Consider the following 18,630-nt stretch of genomic DNA (forward strand, 5'->3'; position numbering starts at 1 on the left):
CATGTCACACCCAGCAGAGCTTGGGCCTGCAGAGCTGGGGGAGCCAGAAGGGCACACTGGGCGGGGGATGCCCCAGCAAAGGCCCGGGGTGGTTCGGCTCATTTGCATGCAGGGGCCACCAAGGCGAGAGCCGCCACCACCGCTGCCGCCGAGCGGATTTGAGCAGAAGCTCCGTTTTCCTTCTGTTCTTGTCTCTCTCTCAAGGTCAGAGCCGGAGCAGGGACAGGAACAAAGGCGCACGTCCCCCATTCAACCTCCCTGCGCCCGCTGGCCGCTCCCCCAGGAGTGGCCCTGGAGGGGAGGGCTGGCCAGCTCCATGGCCTGGCCCCGGGCAAGGAGGGGGTGGAGGTGCAGGGACAGCTGCCCAGTTGCCCTCCAGGACCCCTGTCCAGTGGGGGCCACTGTCCCCTCCCAGCGCTGGAGGCTGTTGCAGCCTCCAAGCTCAGCCCACAGGAGGTCAGCTGAGATCGGGGTCATCCTGGAGTAAGCTTCCGCTGGAGTCAAGGGTCAGAGATCAGGCTTACTTTGGGGACAGGGTCAGTCTTAGGTTCAAGGTTCAGTCAGGGTCGGAGTTCACTCAGAGTTGACTCAGCACCAGGTGCAGACCCAGGACAGGATCTTTCATAGGTGTCTGTCCCAGTCCACCATGGGCTGCACTCTTGACCTTGAAGCTCTGCCCAAGTGAGGCCCACACCTGCCCCTAACCTGTGGCCAGCACCCACTGCCTATTGTCCACTGACCCCACCCAGCACCCCCTACCCACTAACCCCAGAACCCAGTGGCTTCTGACCCATTACCCGCCACTGGTCACCTGCTGCCCATTGACCCCAACACATCACCCATCACCCATTACCCTCACCCACTGACCCTGGCCCCGCACCCACTACCTATCACTCATCACCAGGTGCCCCAGACGGAAGGGTGAATCCCAGGGGCTCAGGATCAGTGTCCAGCACCCCCTCAACCTCCAAAGGCCATAGTGCCTTGGAGGAAGCTAAAAATATGTGGGGAGAAATTTCTCATTACAGAAAAAACTTGACCAAATCCGCCGCCTGCTCTGTCTGAAGTATGTTTCAGGAGGCAAAAAAAGGTCACCAGAGAGAGCAGGTCTGGGGCTCCCCTGACCCAGGTCAGAGCTGGACTGGGGGGCAGGCAACAGCACCAGCCTCACTGGCACCTGGGGGGATGTGTGTGTCAAGGAGAGTTCCACAGCTTGTCACAGAGAATAAACAAACAAACGTGTCCTTTCTCTTGCCAATAAATTAAAATTCCCGCTCTTGTGTCCAGAGTCCAGTCAGGACCTTGGAATCTCAGCCAGGTCCTAAGATTCCTGCAGCCTCCACAGCCAGGCCAGCATTTTCCCTTCCCCCTCCTTCCCTCCCTCCTCCCTTTCCACCCTCCCAGTCCCAGGGCCTGAACACTGACCCCCTCCTCCCACAGCCAGTCTAGGGACTAGACCACTACTGCCCAAAGGAACTTCCCCCAAGGATGGAAAAGTTCCAGATCAGCACTGTCCAACAGAGGCACCACCACCAGCTCCATGTGGCTGTTGGCACGTGAAATGTGTCCAGTACAGAGAGGAACAAGATTGTAGACTTCACTTCCTTTTAGTTAATGTAAATGTAAATAGCTAGTCGCCATTAGCGTACTAGGCGGTACTGGTCATGGCCACCATCCTGGGCAGCACGGCTCTGGCAGCCTCTTGGAGCCACGTCTACATGGGCCCTTGGACAGCTACACTTGTTCAGGAACAAGAAAGACCTTGAGGGCTGCATGGAGGCAGGGGTGTGGCTCAAGCTGCCCAGAGAGGGTGAGCCCCCAGGGAGGACAGGAGGCCCTTGCTTGCTGACCCCAGGTGAGCTGAAAGGAGGAGCCACACCAGAGCCAGTGGAGGTGTCCCCACCTCCAGGGAAGGCGTTTGGCCTGGACCAGCACTGCAGGCCCGGGGCAGCAGAGCCACAAGCTGCCCTCTTCCTGAGCCCAAGGAGACCCTGCTTGACCCACCCCATCCAGCCCCATGCCCCAGGTGGAGAACCAAGGCTGGGGGCAGGGTCCTGTCTTGCCACCCAGGAGCCAGAGACCCCAACCTGCCCCACCCTCCTGCTGAGGGTACTGGTTGGCTGCGTGTCCCGTGGACACTACTGGTGCGGGGTTGGGGGAAGCAGCAGTGGTGGGAGGGGCCTCGAGGGCGCTGGGTTGTGGGTCTGTGCGCCCCCCACCTGGAGCGGGCTTGAGACCGGCTGCACTGGACACCCACGTGTGTGTGCATACTCCTGTTGTGTCCATCCCGCACGCGTGACTGTCCGTGTCGCGTGTCCTTGCGGCCGCGTTTTGTGCCTGTGCTCGTGTGCGGAGTGGAGGAAGCTGCTGGAAGCCCCTCCCGTGCTCGCATGCACACGCACACGTACATGCACACGCGGCCCTCCAGCCAGCCGGGACCCGGGGCCTTTCATCTCGTGCTGACAGGCCCCTCTCCCGGCTTTTAGCCGCGGAGAACTTCCTGCTAATAGTGCATTAACCTTGGCGGGGGCTGCCAATTACTCGACACTAATGCCGGGGGTGCGGGCGCGCGCGCTGACGGCGCTGACAGGCACAGGGGCCGGCAAGCGGGCGGGGCTCCCCTCCCGCCCGAGGGGGGCGGGCAGGAGGCGGCCGGCGGGGCTGCGGGGGCACACGGTGTGTTCCTGGCTCCGGATGGCAGAGCGCGGGGTCTCTCCTGACCTCATTAGAGTAATTAATGTGCCTTTTGAAGCTCGAGAAATCGCTCAGAGCTGTGGGAAGGGGGTGCAGATCACAGGATGGGGGGGGGCCGTGGACGGTGTCTGCGCGCCTGCTAAAAGCGTGTCCCAGTGGGTCAGACACGGAGGGAGACAGAGTGACAGAAAGGGACAGACGGAAAGGGAGGGAGGCTGAGTGAGAGAGGCAGCACAGATGGAGAGAAACAGGGAGGAGTTCTGAGTCAGATAAAGACAGAGACGCAGAGACAAAAAGGCAGAGACGCAAGGAGATAGACCCAGAGGGGGAACAGATGGGGAGAGCAGCCAGAGCTGGGGCAGGGGGCCTCCCAGAGGTTCTGCCTCACTTCCTGACTGCTGGCCCCTCCCAAAGAAAGGGGGCTGGGCCCAGGCAGTTAGGGAGGACTTCCTGGAGGTGGCAGCTGGGTACCAGAGGTGGAAGAGACGTGCGAGCAGACTGGGGGAAGGGGGGGGTGCTGACAAGGATGCAAGGAAGCAGACTGGGGACCAATACCCCGGCTGGAGAGATGGGTGACCAGCTGACTCTGCATGTGACAGTAGGCAGGAACCCATGCTCAGTGTGTGCAGCACTACTCAGCAGGACTGCCAGGTACAGGAGCCCCAGGGGTCGATGGGTCTTGAGTGGGCATCAGGCTGGGGCCATTTCGCAGTAGACATGGGGACAAGGTGGGACTCAGAAGGTATGAGAAATAGGGCCCCTAGCTGGACCTATTTGCCTACCTGTACAACAAAGGTTTGGCTCAGGCCACATGTGGGATCACAGGCCAGCAGGGTGAAGGTTGGGCGGCACAAGGCTGACACCTGGTGGTAGCTCCTTCTAATGACATGGCCTTTGGTAAATTCAGCCACTGGTCCAGCAGCCTCAGGCCCAGGGGAGCCACAGGCCAGTCTCGCTGCGCTCATTCTCCAGCACCAAACTTACAGGACCCAGTGTGCAGATAGGCCAGAGCTGGACTCTGCTTAGAAAAAATGGCCACAGAGGAACTCATCAAGCCACTCACCAGAGATGGGGGCTGAGTGCCAGGATATCTCTGAGGTGTCTGAGAAGGGGGATCAGATTGATCAGTGATGCCACGGGAGGCTGATGGGGGAAAGGCAGGGTAGGCACAGGGGTCCTCGGGCCGCAGGAAGTTCCAGACCTGTTCACCACGGCCTGGTGCGCCTTGGAAAATGCCCACTAAGTAATGGTATGAGTTTGGGAGAGGTGGGGGATTCCAGAGGGCATGGCCTTTGAGGGGCCCCGGGCTGAAGGAAGCATGGAGCAGGGAGCCCTTAAGCAAGGGCTTTGCTGGATAAATAGTAGTTCTCTCTCTGCCCGGAAGCAATGACTGGCAGGGCCTTTATCCAGGCAGGTCAGGTAGATCTTCCCCATCTCTCTGCCTACTTCCTGGGATTTCTCAGTGGACCCTGTGGACAGCTGGGGATGGGGTCAAGTGGTCATTAAATGGGAGAATTACAGCCCACATGGGGTCCACATCTGTTCCCCACCTCCAACCAAAGAGCTGGGACACTGACTCTGGCCCTCTCTGGAACTTGGAACCAGCTGCAAAACCACTGCTGCCTTTATTGTCCCCAGCCCAGGGGTTAGGTACTTCCAGACAGACCCCTTAGCCCTCCCACCTACCAGGCCTCAACTCGGGGCTGCCACATCCCCACCAGGAAGAGCAACTGACACAAGTCACAATGTGGCCAGGGGACCTCAGAGTCCTGGGTGGGGCTGCCAGGGCCCCTCTGACTTCCAGCCAGTATCCTGGGCAGTCTTGTCCATCTGGAGGGCTGAGGTGGCTTCAAGTGGCCAGGTAGGTCCCACACAAGCTCTCTGGTCCAGCAGGAGAATCGGTGGGCCCTGTCTCCTGTCTGTCCCCCAGGGCCGCTGAAAATGCCGCCTTCCCAACATGAATATCTAGAAGCAATGGGTAGGAGGTGAGAAGTGTGGGGTGGGGAGCAGCTTCCCTGCCTGAGCCCCCCAACAGGCTGGGATTAAATGGGCCATCACTCCCCACTCAGGCCCTGTCATTGGCTCTGCACCCAATGGTCCCTGAATCACCTCAGTTGCCAGCCCTCTTTGTCTCTTCTATTCCTTCTGCCTGGGGTGCTCTACCTGGGGCTGGGACCACGGAGAGGCCATCTCTGGACCCCCTTTGTCTTTCTCTTTTTTTACCCCCTCACCCACGGCACATGGAAGTTTCTGAGCCAGGGAATAAACCTGTGCCGCAGTTGCAACCTTCGCCACAGCTGCTGCAACATCAGATTCTTAACCCATTGCCCCACATAGGAACTTCCTCTGCACCCCATCCCCCTTGGTAGCACCCCACAAGAATTAACTCTCCATCTCTGACATTGATCTTGACCAACCACGGTTGACTGTCTCCATCTTAAAGAAATAGGAAACTGAGGCTGGGAGAGGGACGAGCCTTGAATAAGGCCACAGACTTTGAATGCAAGGCCAGTGCTCACTCCAGGCCCCACCACTGCCCTGTGCCGATTACGTTGAGGACCTCGTGGGTTGGCAGTCTTCCTGATTCTCCAGCTTACCGCCCCTGGCCCCCCACAAGAACCCCTGAAAAGTGTGGGGAGGGCTGCCCTACCATCTCAGATTCTTTGTTTCAAAGACCGTCTCCTCATCGCTATCCAACGAGGCTGTCTCAGTGGGGTCCTCGCTGTTGGCCAGGAGCCCGTACCGCCTCCGCTGTGGCTTTTTCAACCTGAAAGCAGGCCCAGGCTCACTCAGTGGCCCTCTCACGCCAACCCCCAGGAGCTGCTGACACCCTTTCCCCCTCCCCTCCTTCTCCAAGAATCCTCTTCTGCTAGGCCCCCAAAGCCTTACTGTGAACCTTCCTGGTCTGATTGTGCTTCTTCTCATACTGGTCACAAAGAGGGTTCCCACTATGGTTCAGCAAGTTAAGGACCCAGTGTTGTCTCTGTGAGGATGTAGGTTTGATCCCTGACCCCTTGCTCAGTGGGTTAAGGATCTGGCGTTGTTGCAAGCTTCAGCAGAGGTCACAAGTGTGGCTTGGATCCAGCGTTGCTGTGACTGCAGAGCAGACCACAGCTGCAGCTCCATTTTGACCCCTGACCCAGGACCTTCCATTTGCCATAGGTGTGGTAGTAAAAAAAAAAAAAAAAAAAAAGATCACAATGATTATTGGTTCCTCTTATATCAGTAACAGGAGGTGGACATGTCCCTTGACAAGCTCTCAGGGTGGAAGACCCTAGGCTAGGATGGGGCAGGGGGGCGGAGGGGGCACTGTCATCCCATTTTACTGATGAGAAGACTGACTCTAAGAGTGAAGGTTTTCCAGAGTTCAAATTGAGGACTGCCTCAGGTAAAAGCCCTGGCTCCTGATCACCACCAGAGAAAGGGGATAGGTGGGGGGGCCTCTGCGGTGGATGCAGCAAGTACTCAGCGGGAAAAAGAACACTGTGCACCCACAGTAGTGCCAACGGAGGAGAGAAAAACTCCCTCGATTTTTTGAGGAAAGCATGTGCAGAACCTAGACGCTTAAGACCACAAACTGCTCCGGGCTGAAAAAACAGTAGGCGAAAGGTTCTGGGGCGGGGGGCGCGGGCTCCGGTCTGGCTCAGCCTGTGGGACCAGGCTGGTCTGTGGGCATTAACTACAGGGAAGGACATAGCCAGGCCGGGATTGCAGACTCAAGTCAGGTTGGCGGTTGCTCTGCTCGTCGCCAGGCTGAGGGAGCTGCAAAATGCCCCGGGCTCTCCGGGAACCCACAGCACCCCACAAACTCCAACCTCCCAGCCTAAGTCTATAAAAGAGCGAGCAGGAGTTCCCGTCGTGGCGCAGTGGTTAACGAATCCGACTAGGAACCATGAGGTTGCGGGTTCGGTCCCTGCCCTTGCTCAGTGGGCTAAGGATCCGGCGTTGCCATGAGCTGTGGTGTAGGTTGCAGACGCGGCTCGGATCCAGCGTTGCTGTGGCTCTGGTGTAGGCTGGCGGCTACAGCTCCGATTAGACCCCTAGCCAGGGAACCTCCATATGCCGTGGCAGCGGCCCAAAGAAATAGCAAAAAGCCAAAAAGCCAAAAAAAAAAAAAAGAGCGAGCAGCGCCCCAGCGTTATGAAACAGCGACGCGTCACGTGACTGTCTGGCCCACCCACCCGGGCAAGTGACACGGACAAACAGCACCAGAGAGGCGGGGCTCTCGCGCCCCATCACGTGAGGCGCAAAGCGCAAGCTGATTAGCCATGCCAAGGCGGCGGCAGTAGCGTGCGCATGACGCACCTGAATGCCCGGATGAGGAAGTAGAGCAAGGCCAGGCAGATGAGGCCCGTGACCACGTAGATGGAGCGCACCAGCGGCGAGCCTGACGAGCCCAGCGGCCCCGGGTGTGTGCTGTTGTGCGGCGCGCCCGGCTGACTCCCGTTCGTCACGGCGGGCGGCGGCGACAGTGCGGCCTGCGTAGAGCGCGTAGAGCGCAGCGATGGGGGTGCGGCCTCCTCGGCTCCGCACAGCAGCGCCGGCAGCAATAGCGCCGGCGGCAGCAGCAGTAGAAGCCGCGGCAGCAGCACGCGCGGCCCCATGGCCCGGCGGAAGCAGTGGCTGCGCTGCGCCCCCGCGAGTGTCAGTCACTAGCGCGGGGGCGGGTACCAGCCAATGGCCCGCGGGGGCGGTGCCCACTACCCGGAACTTCCGCCCCGGCCCCGCCCCCGGCTGCTCACCTTGCCTCACCCAAGCCCTGGGTAGTTCCGCATCGCTCAAAGCCAAACCCTGGTAGGTACAGAGCCTCAGTTCTGTTCCCACCGCCGCCCCATCGCCAGGCCACAGGCGCAGGTCCTGCAGCGTCAGACTGCGAGGGGGCGGGGCAGGCACAACCTGCCCTACGGGCCTTCCTCCCACCCTGGCCCTGGGAATTCATGCGTCCTTGGCCCCAGCCTCCACAGCCTCCACTTGCCCTACGTTTCAGTGACAACAGCAGGGTGGACCCCTGGCCCTGACCCTCCCAAAGAGGAGACCAGTCCCGGCTGTGAAACTGGGCATCCTCTTTTGGGAAGAGGCCAGGAAGAACCAGACACACCAAGTGGGAGAACGGGGATGGGGATGTGTAAGACTCGGTCCACAAAAAGCCGGACGCTGCAGGGGTTGGGGTGGGTGAAGGTGATTGCCTCAGAGCCCAAAGCAGCTAGAACCAGGGCTTGACCCTAATGCTCTACACCCAAGACCAGAGAAAGAGGCAACCAGCCTTGGAAGCAAGGACGGCAAAGATGAAGGTGCCCCCTCACTCTGCCAAGACCTCAGCCTGGGAGTTGCCACTGTGGCTCAGTGGAAATGAATCTGACTAGCATCCATGAGGACGCACGTTCGACCCCTGACTTTGCTCAGTGGGTTAAGGATCTGGGCATTGCCATGAGCTATGTGGGTCACAGACGAGTCTCGGACCTAGTGTTGCTGTGACTGTAGCTTAGGCCAGCAGCTACGGCTCCAGTTTGACCTCTACACTGGAAACCTCCGTACGCTACGGGTGCAGACCTAAAAAGACAAAAAAAGAAAAGAAAAAGACCTCAGCCTGGGCCCTGCCAGAGATGTGTACCCACCCAAGAGCAGGTGCCAAGGGACCACCTCCTCTTTGGGAGTGGACTGACCATGCTCCTCAGACCCCAAGAGAACATCCCAAGGGGATAATGAAGTAACCCTTATGTCCCTGAACAAAGGGCAGAAGAGGCTTTTTGTAGTGGATGCCTCACCATACCCCTTGCCACCAGCCCTACACGGCCGCACCACACCCCACACCAGAGTCAGATTTTTGGTGCACATGCCATCCCTTTATTCAAGTGTGATTTCCACATTTGTCTTGTCAGTCGCCTATGAGGACTGGCTGTCACACAAGGGCCACGTGCCTGTCCTCCTGGAAGCCCCGCACCCTGACCTTGCCAGTGAAGCACCTGCTGGAAAGATGAGGAGGGGTGAGGGGGAGAGCAAGAGTACTGCTCCAGCAGGAGGCACAGACGTGGCCCTTGGGGGCGGGGGGGGGGGTCACAAAACCAGTAGAGGAGAATCCACTGCAAGGGCCAGGCACTGCCAGGGCCAAAGGGCCACACATCTCCCACCCTGAAAAGCACTTACAGGTGAAGGTCTGTGAGGGCAGGCAGCTGTGCCTCTGCCTCAGGCTTCAAGGTGATTCCTTCCTGGGACGTTACCCCAGGTCCCTACAGCTCTCAGGCCACCCTTCTGAGTTGCACTGGCTTCCACTCAACCTGTCAAAGCAAAGGAGTGTTAACCTTGATGCCCACGCTGAGCTCACAGCTGCCCTCCCCACCTCCCCTGAAACCATCCACAGCTCCTGGAAGGGTCTCAAGCTAGTCATCGGGGCCAACCCTAGAAGCCCTGCCACAGGCCGGCATGCCCAGGGCAGGCCTGTGCCTTTCAGATGGGCCAGGCCACCTTCCACTCTCAAGCCCGATTACCCACTTGGGAAGGAGCTGCTTAGAAATTGGCGTGGGCTCTGAGAAAAAACTCATGGCAGCAATAGACATCAGAGAGCTAGTTAGCAGAGTGACTTAAAGAGGTCTTGAGAAGACAACTGATGAACAAAAAAAATCCAAAAGGCAGGGCCGTTCGGTGGTCTCCAATCCTGCTTACGGATCGAACCTACTGGTGAGGCACAGCTGCCTGGCCGAATGCCTGGTCGCAGGCAGGAAAGGGCAAACGGCTGGGCTCTGCCTTTCGGTCTAGCTTGATTTAAAAAAAAAAAAAAAAAGAAAAAAAGAAAAAAAAAAATGGAAGAGCAAAAACCAGTCAAAGGAACATTCCCCGGTTACATGACTTTACTTTCAAAAGAGCTCTGGACAAGAAGAGGGATGTGGACGAGCAAAAGGAGTTACCTCGAATTACAGGACTATCTCCACATATGAGCTAGCCCAGGGAGCAGCTTGCGTCTCAGAGGTTTCTGTTGGGCGCACAACACTTCTGTCCTCCGAGGGGCTGCAGCTTCCATAGGCTAGCAGAGAACGCTCAGAACTTGTAAAGCAACAGCAGAGCTAGCTAACAAACTGGTCGATCTGGAGTCACCCAAGGACACTGCTTACGTCTGCTCTCTGGCCTGCTTCTAAACTAAAGTGCTCGGGGTCAATGTCAGGTGCCCGTGTGTCCACCGTCCCTGCTTGGCTGCCCGCCCTGTCGAGCCCTCTGGCTGCCACTGCCAGAGGCCTCCCGGTGCTGCCCTGTGGTCCAAGAGCCCACTCCCATCACCCACCTGCTCACCTAACTGGGACCAGTGGCAGTCCGCTGTCACAGGGGCCTGGCCAGCGTCATTGCCTCTGCCTTTCTCCTCTAGCTCTCGGCAGCCTCAGGAAGGACTGGTGGACCTAATCCTCAAGCTGCCCTCTCTGCTCAGGTCTGCCTGCTGCGAGTCCGCAGCAGGGAAAGTGTGGTGTGATCAAAGGGAGATGGTCAGAGCAGGTTCATTCAGACGGGCTTTTAATCGGCTTCGTGAAGCCAAAGAAAACTGCATACAAGAATTCCTTAGCCACTTCAAATACAACATCGATGACATATGCACACGTCTTCCAGTAAAAAAAAAGACAATATAAATAAACATTTTCAAGAAACTCTTGGGACGTCTGCAAGTCTACCGTGGATGATACAGTACAGAGGGGCGGTGGGGCCAGGCAGCCGGGCACCTCTGCCGCCACCCGGTCCTACCATACCATGCTACGCTCAGGAACATTACACGGAGCTGAAAAAAAGCCACAGTGTGCTCAGCTTCCGACAAAGAGCGGATTCAGAGTCCGTTCAGACTCAAAAGACAAGTGACTCGGGGCCCCTAACTACTTGGGGCCGACCCCACGAAAAAGAGAAAAAAGGCAACACAACCCAAACTCAAACTCTCGCAACCCTCAATGATTTTTCTAAAAAGCTCATGGCTCACGATAAAAAGTAAAACCTGAAGTGCTTTGCAAAACATGTTCAAAATCCTCAAAAACAGATGGCACTTCTTTAAAAAGAAAAGTGTAATAATGAGGCCATCTGGGGTCAGAAGCAGTCAGGCTGTGTTTGACAAGATAGGAACTGATAAGACTACAAAAGTGGGTACAAGGAGGTGGATTCACTACACATTAACGATTCAGCGGAGCTCCCAAAATCTTTAAATATACAGCCATTGGAAGGACGATCTTGAGCAGGATTTTTACTCGTTGTGTGTAGCTGAGAAGAAGAAGCAGGCACAGTGTAAAGGCACTGAAGCACGCGACAGGACGCAGCATTCCACGCCCGGGCCCAGACCTGGGGGCTCAGCCCTGCGGCCTCGGGGGCAACCAACCCCCCCACGGCCGAGGGTGGCGGGCGACGGCAGGCCCACATGCACTTATGCTGCCTGCTCCGTGGGCCCTCGCTCTCCCTTTCCTTCTTGGTCAATCTAGTTTCACGATTATGTTTGTGGTAGAAATGGCTGCTGGCACCAAGACCCAGGAGGGCAGTCTTAGACCTTGTGGGCAAGCAGTGAGCAGGTCTGAGCGCTGCCCACAAAGGGCACTAAGGCTCACTGTGCTCCCACTGCAGGCCCTCAGAGCGCCACTTACCGTAACTGTCGTAGCTGTCTCTGTAGGACCCGCCTGAGCTCCGGTCACCATAGCTGCCACCCTGACTCCGGCTGTAGGAAGGACATGGGTGGGCGCTGGACGGTACCTTAGGCTACTTAGAGCAGCCCACATGCCAGCATCCAGGCAGACACCCTTGGCCCCTAGATGGGCCCACCACCCTCACCTGCTGTAGTAGTCCCTGGAGCCGCCATAGCCCCCACTCCTGGACTCGAACCGGCTACCACCATAGCCTCGATCCCCTCCTCCTATACAGAGACAAGAAGTGAGTGTCAGCTCTTGAAGCAGTGCCCCCACCTCTTCCCTGCAAGTGGCACTCACCTCTGGAGAACCCACGGCCCCGGCCTCGGCCCCCACGGAAGAAGCCCCGGCCCCCCGAGGAGCCACCTCGGTACCCACGGGATCGGTTATCAGATGACTTCCCGGCCTGGTCAACCCGGATCTGCCGCCCATCCACAGACTGGAGACCAGAAGTCGATATGGTTAGCCCCCGCACCTCCTGCACTCAGGTTGCAGCCCGGACCTTCTAGACCCCAGGACAGCCGCCTCTCACCTTCCCGTTCATGGCCATCATAGCGTCCTTGGCGTCATCAATGTTCTCAAAGGTGACAAACCCAAAGCCCCTCGATCGCTGGGTCTCCCTGTCCTTCACTACTACCACTGTGCAAGGGAGAGGTCTGAGGTCAGTACCCAGCTCTCCCTGTGAGCGGCCTTGCTCAGCTGCCAGCCAATCTGGAACCAGCCTCACCTTCTGAGATCTGCCCATATTTTGAGAAGACCTGCTCCAGCGACTGCTCATTGGTGTCAAAGCTCAGCCCTCCAACGAAAAGTTTGCCCTCGTCTGATGCCATGGTCACCTGTGGCAAACACCACTGAAATCCTCAGAGGTCCTGCAGGGGCCGGGAGAATCACCCCCTCGCCGTTTTTTACTTTAGACAAATAACACACGCTCCTGGGACAAACATTGGAAAATTGCTTTTGTGCCCTTTAACCATCCCAAGCTCATACCTAGGGCTTAATTCAAACAAGCCCTTGATTCCTTTATCACTCCCCCTTGCCCCTTTTCTGTGCTTGGGCCAACTCCACTCCCGAAATTGGGGGCTCCCGGAAGGCTAGGGCCAGACCGCGGTTCTGCAGCAAGCACTCTTCAGTGCTGCCTGGATTTGGGACCCCAAAACTCCAGCTACGCTGACACCCTCTCAGGACGTTTAGGGCTGGACAATGAAGGAAGGCATCAATCTCCACTGCCACCGGCTGAGTGCACACTGGCTTCTGTCTTTTGCTAACATGTCGGGGGGTGGGGAGGGAGCTAACTTCTAACCCTCTCTATTATACAGGGGCGGCAAAGTGCTTGGTCTACTGTAGGGTGCTATGATGTTAAAAAGGAGCGGGATGTGGGGAGGTGCTGACTTAAAGCGACCCTTTACAGGAAAGGGGCCTGCGCTGAATGACTCCAAAACCAGGCCTGAAGACGACCCGCAGCCTTGCAACCCCTTGCAAGTTTGGGCCCAAACCTGGGGATCGGAGAGTGGGCGGCACCCATGATGTGCCGCCCTCACACAACTCCAACAGGAAAGAGGGGAGTAGCCCCGGCCCCGCCCCCGCGCATGCGCCCCGCCTGCGGCTTGCGCCACTCCATCCGGGTACCCGGGGCTCCCGCCATTTCGCTGGGCGCAGCCTCGCTCTCGCGGCCGCCATTTTACGGCGGTGACCCGCTCGCGGCGCTCTAGCCCGCGGAGGACGTCCTCCGGCCGCGGCACGGCCCGGTCTCCGCAACCCCTCTCCGCCGGCGGAGCGGACTCCACCCCGGACCCGCCCCGGTACCGCCCCCCGCCCAGGGGCGTGCTGCCACCGCCCCGCCTTGGCCGGCCCGCCTTGGCCGCCCGCCGCCCCGGGCCCGCGGAGCCGGTACCGCCAGGGCCCTCACCACTGAGTTGGGCAGGTCCCTGGCGCAGGCGGGAAGACAGCACAGCACAACGGCCTGAGCCTTCTAACGCGCGAATGAGGGGGGGCAGTTTCCGGGTACGGCCTTTTGTACGCTGCCGCTGGGACCCGCCCCCCCTAAGCCCGCCCCCATCCCCCCCTCCCCGAGTCGGCCAATCCAGGGCCCCTGAGGGCGTGGCTGTGCCTCACATTTATGAGTTGGGGGGCTGGGCCTGTGCCGACCCCGCCCCCTCCCGCGTGCTGGCGGGGGTCAAAGTGCCTGGCGGGGATGCGCATGGTCTGCAGTCTCCAGACCATGACGGGGGGCGGGGCCAGCGCGCTGCTGGGCGGAGCTGACCCACTTCCGCGTGCCAGTCCCTGGCCTGCGGCGGGGAACAAAAGGGGTTCAGGCTGCTGCTTCCTCCTGGGAAAGCTCCCTGGCCGCTGCAACCCCGTCCTTTGCAGTGCTCCAATAATCGCCCACATAGGACCTCAGCCAGATCCCCATACGCACCTGAGGATCAGCTCTCAGACACCCCAACTGATGAATCCTGACATCAGTTCTTATATATTTGCCAACGTGTAACCGACACCCCAGAGTGCCCAGAACCCAATGCTCCTGAATGTCCCGCTTAACGTGACTGGCCCCAAAGCCCTCCCAAAAATATTCGTCATGATCCCATTCTTCCTACTTTACAACTTTGGGGTACCCCAATTTCACCCAACCCAGTTTGCCTACAAATCCCAACTTGCATCCTGACTTCACTCCGTCTAGTGCAACGCCCACACCCCCAGTCAGCTGGCCAGACCCTTTTGTGCATCCCAGCACTAGATGGCTGGCTGACCTTGTCCTGGCCTCTCAAACCCACAATTGGGCGCAGCCCTGAGTCCCACTGGACCTCAACATTCAGCTCAGCCCCCGCCTCCCCTTAATCACGTGCTCCAGCACCCCCCCCCCAACACTATTCTGCACTCCCTTGGCTCCTCCCCCTGAATCTTTTTCCTGTATGAAAGTCCGAATCCGGAGGCCTCTGCAACAGGAGAACCAGGTTTGCAGGGATCTTTACCCCCAGGGCTGCTCCTCTGGATCCCCATGCCCTCTTTATGGGAGCCCCTCTCACGGCCACCACTTTCACCCTGCCCAGGCCTTGGTTACACTACCTTCTGTGTCGCAGAACCCTCCATGGGGTGGAAAAAGCTTGCACAGCTGCTTAAGGGTAGCGAGTTGCCTGCTGAGGCGAGGGTTTCATCTCCTGCCTGGTGCAGTGGGTTAAGGATCTGGCACTGTTGCAGCTGTGGCAGGTATTCAATCCCTGGCTGAGGAAATTCCATCTGCTGCTGGTGCAGGCATAAAATTAACAACAACAAAATGCTAGTGTAGACCCCTGCCTGCCCAGACCAGAGGCCCAAGCTATATCCCTAGAAAGTCTTAAAAGGGCAGACCCTCTGCATAAAAACAGGGGGATTTTAGAGCAGAGACCCATGCTTTGCTTTGCTGCCTGCCCCAGAAAAGTTCCAGTCCCACTCCAGGAGCCAGACTCTGTCACACCATAGTGACAGAGTCTGGCTCTGGATCTAGCTGATGCAGTAGGGACCTGAGCATGGACGCTGACTCCTGTAACAGGATCGTTGGGACACCTCCTTGGCTCAGGATCCCCTTCCCCAGGCAGCAGCTCATGACTCATGGCAGCCTTGTCTCTGCACCTCCTCCCCCATGCCACAGCTCCCCCCATACAACTCTCCGTCAGCAGCAGCCTGCTGCTGCGTCAGCCACACACGCAGGATGGTTATTAAAGGGAGCAGAATCAACAGTTAGCTCCCCCTCCTGCTGCCGGCAGCCATGGGAGGGCCTGGGGCCGGGTATGCCCAGCCCAGGAGTAACTTCCCCTCCATTTCTGATCTACTCCTCCAGCAAAGTCAGGTTGGCAGCTCCTGACCCCAGCCCAGGGGGGTCCCTGCAGTCATGGGAGCCCCCATTACTCCACCACTCACTGCCCTCCCCGCGCTCTTGCCCACAAGTCAGCATTCTCCTGGTTTTGTAAGGTGCTTGGTTCATTCATTCATTCATTCATTTCACCACACAACGTTTACTTACTACGAGTCTGTTACTGGGTACCGGGCTCCATGTGTATCCATGATTATCCTGAGTTCCCATCATGATGTGGACCTACACCTGTGGATACCTGTCCCCAGGTGCACCTATCCCCAGATGCGCCTACTCTGGGCATTATGTGGTAACTGTGTGCTTGTGTCTCAGGTGTGTTACTGTATCTGTGTTTTCTGTGGTTACCGGCGTCTGCGTGTCCCTATGACTCGATGTGTAACCGAGACCGTGTTTGTGGGGGTGTGAGGGGCCATAAGTTTACTTTCAGGAGGGTGAGACAACCTTCTCCGCCTTGGCCGCCGCTCCACGCTCTCCCCGCGGACACAAGGGGGCGCTGAGGCCTCGCTGTCACCCTGGGTGGAGGCTCCCGGTTCCGCCTCCCTCCCTCCCGCCCCTGTTCCCCCCGACCCTGCCCGGCTCCAGCCAGAGGCCGCAGGCACCGGCAAGGGAGAAGATTCCCGTCACGCCCCCAAGCCCGCCCCCGCGCCGCCGGAGCGCTGGGGGCAGCCGGGAAGGAGGGGGCTCAAAATAGCTGCAGGCGGGGGCGAGGCTGCTTTTTACCGCCGGGTGGCGCGGTGCTCGCCGCCTGCCCGGCGGGACCGAGATTAGGCTGGAGGTCGGGGTCTGCAAACCCACAAGCCCCTCCCCAGGCGTCCGCAGAAGACCTGGACTAGGTACCCCGCCCTCCCGCGCCGGCGTTGCCATGGAGACGGGGGGCGGGGGCAGCCCTGCTCCTGCAACGCCTTCTCTGTCCTCCCCGTCGGGTCCGGCCCGCGGGACGCCGGGTCCTCCCCCGACCCCGGCTAATGACCGGGCGGGAGACGGTAATGAGCGTCTGGGCCCAGGTCGGGCGTGGCCGGGATGAAAGGCGCTTGCGGGGGGGAACCCGGGGCCGCGTAATTACCGCCCCCTCCCCGCCTCCCGGACGGTGCACCTGGCGGCCGCCCGCGGGGGCGCGGAAGTGGGGCTGTCCTGGCAGAGACTCCAGCCCTCCCGCCTGGCCCAGATCCCCGGGGGCCCAGAGCCAGGGAAGAGGAAGCCGGGACTGGATGTGTGTGCACATTGCCAGGTGTGGTGCACATGTAGGCCCGTGGGCAGGGGACTCGTGGGTACAGAGAAACAAGGACTCTGGGGACCGTGCTTGTGTGGACATGAAAGTGGGGCATAGAGCATGTGCACCCGGGTGTGAAAGTGTGTGCATGGCACTCACACGTGTCTATGTGCAAAGCGGTGTGGAGGTGTGTGCCTGCGCAGACCTGGAAACATGTTTGCATGCTCATGCTTAATGTGCAGGAACACAGGGGGTTGTTCGAGGTCCCCCAAAGCTTGTGCATAACTGGGATGTGGGATCAGCTGGGGACAGGGCTGGGTGTGCATGACTTGGGGGACCTGGACTCACAATCATATGTACCCGTGGCTGGTGGCATGACTCATGCCCCTGGGGTGGGCACATGCTATGTCAGCAGTAGCCAGGGCCTCCTAGGGAGGAGGAGAGCTACAGAAGGCCAGAAGCCAGGAGGAAGTTTAATGGCCCCACCATACCATTTCCCACCTGCGCCAGTAGGCGGGAACATCTGAGATCCCCAGGAGGCCCCAGGTGGCTGCCGCTGTGAATACAGGAGATTCAGCTGCCTGCACCCTGGCCTCAGTTTCCCTCCTGCTCCTAGGTGGAGGGGGATGTGGGTGGGGGCTAGGCAGAGCTCCCTGTGACTCATGGCCCAGGAATGTGGAAGCTGCCATTCTTCTGCTCTTGCCCAGACCCCCGTCCCAGGGGTGCAAAGGCCAGGCAGCACATGGGCCATCCTGGTGACCCCCCCACAAACCGCAGGCATGCAGGCTGTGGAACAGACCCAGGGAACACCTGGAGGAACCACCAAGAATTTGTATTCATGCTCAGGACAGACATCAGGTGTCTGTGAAACGCCAGATCTTGCGCACGCTGAGACCCCTGCATGCTCATGGAAACCCCAAGGCTTGCCTCAGTGGGGGCTGGGGATACACCCTGCTGGGTTTCTGAGACAGGGAAAGGGCTGATATCCACAGCCCCCACCCCTAGGGCCAGAAGGAGCTGACCCCCACTTATGCCCTGTCCTCTCACTTGACCTTGCCCCCCCCAAGGTACAGGGAGGGGCAGCAGGACCCATTATTGGGGCTGTGTCATCTCCACGGCAACACTGGAGTGGCAGCAATGGAGCACACTCCTTCCTGGGGCAGCTGCCAGGGGCTCAGGGGGTTCAGGTGGCCTCACCCAGCAGCCCCCATACCCAAGCAGGCAGACACAGGTGCCTACAGAACTCCTCCAGCGCTCAATTACCATCCCTCCCTTGGAGAGTCAACGATGGCCCACGTGTCCAGCGAACAGAGAGGTGATATTCAGGCTCTGCTCTGGGCCTCAAGTGTGTCATCTGAGAAATGGGTATGGCAGCAGCACTGCCCTGGGTCAGCAAGGGTGAGGGAGGGCAGCCAGGAATAAGACCACACCTCTTTTTGGGTGCCTCATGACACGTGGGGAACTGTTGGTTATGCATGAAGAACCCCATTTCTGAGGGCGCACACAGGCCCCGGCGCCTGTCCCGCCCTGTCCCTGCGGCTCTGCTCCGCTGGCCCTGCGGGCGTGGGCCGTGTCTGTGGCTGGGGCGCCTGCGCATTGGGGGAGTTCACTGCCTTGCCTGAGCTGTGTCTCTGAGGGTCCGAGTTGGGGCTGCCTGGCGTGACCTTAAATTTTGTGGCTTTTGTCAGGCCTGTCTTGGCCCAGGGTGAGAGTGGGTTTTGAGGGTCACACAGTTGATTGAGGTTGTGGTGCCAAAGTGTAGGCTGGGGTGGGTTTGAGGGTGTGGGGTGTTGCATATTGGGGTCTCTGTGTTGCATTGCCTACCCCTTGACTGCAGAGGGTGTGCTGTGCGTGAGTGCCGGACAGAGAAGCGGGTTGGTCTGGGTCTGGTGGCTGCAAGGGGCCCTGTGTGGGCGTCTGGGGTTGTGTTGATTTTCTGCGAGGCCTGTGGGTAGCGTCTGGAGTGTGGGGTGTATGCGGTGAATTGAGGCCCGCCGGCTCAGGCTCCCCCACCCGCGACGTGGTGGGGCAGGCCCCGCCCACATTCCAGAGGAGTTGGGGGGGTGCCCGCCCAAGTCCCCGCCCACTCCCCACCTCTGACCCCCGGCTCAAGCCCACTCCCTGCAGCTCAGGCACCGCAGGCAGCAGCAGCTGGCTCCAGGGAGGGGCGGCCAGGCGGGGGTGGAGGCTGGAATGTGTGCTGGGGGTGAGGGAGGGGGCCCCAGAGAGGGGGCGGAAGTGGG

General features: G+C 59.3%; 2 protein-coding genes across 13 annotated transcripts; both read right to left on the bottom strand.

The window, feature by feature from the left end:
• Positions 1–4,300: 4,300 nt before the first annotated feature.
• Positions 4,301–7,345, bottom strand: FAM174C (family with sequence similarity 174 member C). 3 transcript variants are annotated; one of them, XR_014837918.1, is made up of 3 exons: positions 5,584–7,345; positions 5,345–5,461; positions 4,301–4,659 (listed from the first exon to the last, which is right to left on the bottom strand). XR_014837918.1 is itself a non-coding variant. In XM_003122989.5 (3 exons), coding segments are annotated over exons 1-3 (417 nt in total). In that variant the 5' UTR covers positions 7,299–7,345; the 3' UTR covers positions 4,301–4,658. The 3 variants fall into 3 exon arrangements, 2 of the variants coding, with proteins under 2 accessions (XP_003123037.1, XP_084869677.1); XM_003122989.5 differs by having other exon boundaries at positions 7,000–7,345; XM_085013551.1 differs by lacking the exon at positions 5,345–5,461 and having other exon boundaries at positions 7,000–7,345.
• Positions 7,035–13,315, bottom strand: CIRBP (cold inducible RNA binding protein). 10 transcript variants are annotated; one of them, XR_014836345.1, is made up of 9 exons: positions 13,237–13,315; positions 12,058–12,166; positions 11,863–11,969; positions 11,631–11,769; positions 11,476–11,557; positions 11,292–11,362; positions 8,839–8,969; positions 8,155–8,244; positions 7,035–7,172 (listed from the first exon to the last, which is right to left on the bottom strand). XR_014836345.1 is itself a non-coding variant. In XM_021079392.2 (7 exons), the coding sequence occupies exons 2-7, from the start codon at positions 12,158–12,160 to the stop codon at positions 10,901–10,903; spliced, it is 519 nt and encodes a 172-aa protein (XP_020935051.1). In that variant the 5' UTR covers positions 12,161–12,199; positions 13,237–13,315; the 3' UTR covers positions 10,175–10,900.
• Between the last annotated feature and the right edge of the window lie 5,315 nt (positions 13,316–18,630).

Source organism: Sus scrofa, chromosome 2 (genome assembly GCF_054392235.1).
Source record: "Sus scrofa isolate SSC_HxYL_T2T_F1_AM1 chromosome 2, Sscrofa_HxYL_maternal_Yorkshire_Landrace_v2.0, whole genome shotgun sequence".
NCBI classification, from domain to species: Eukaryota; Metazoa; Chordata; class Mammalia; order Artiodactyla; family Suidae; genus Sus; species Sus scrofa.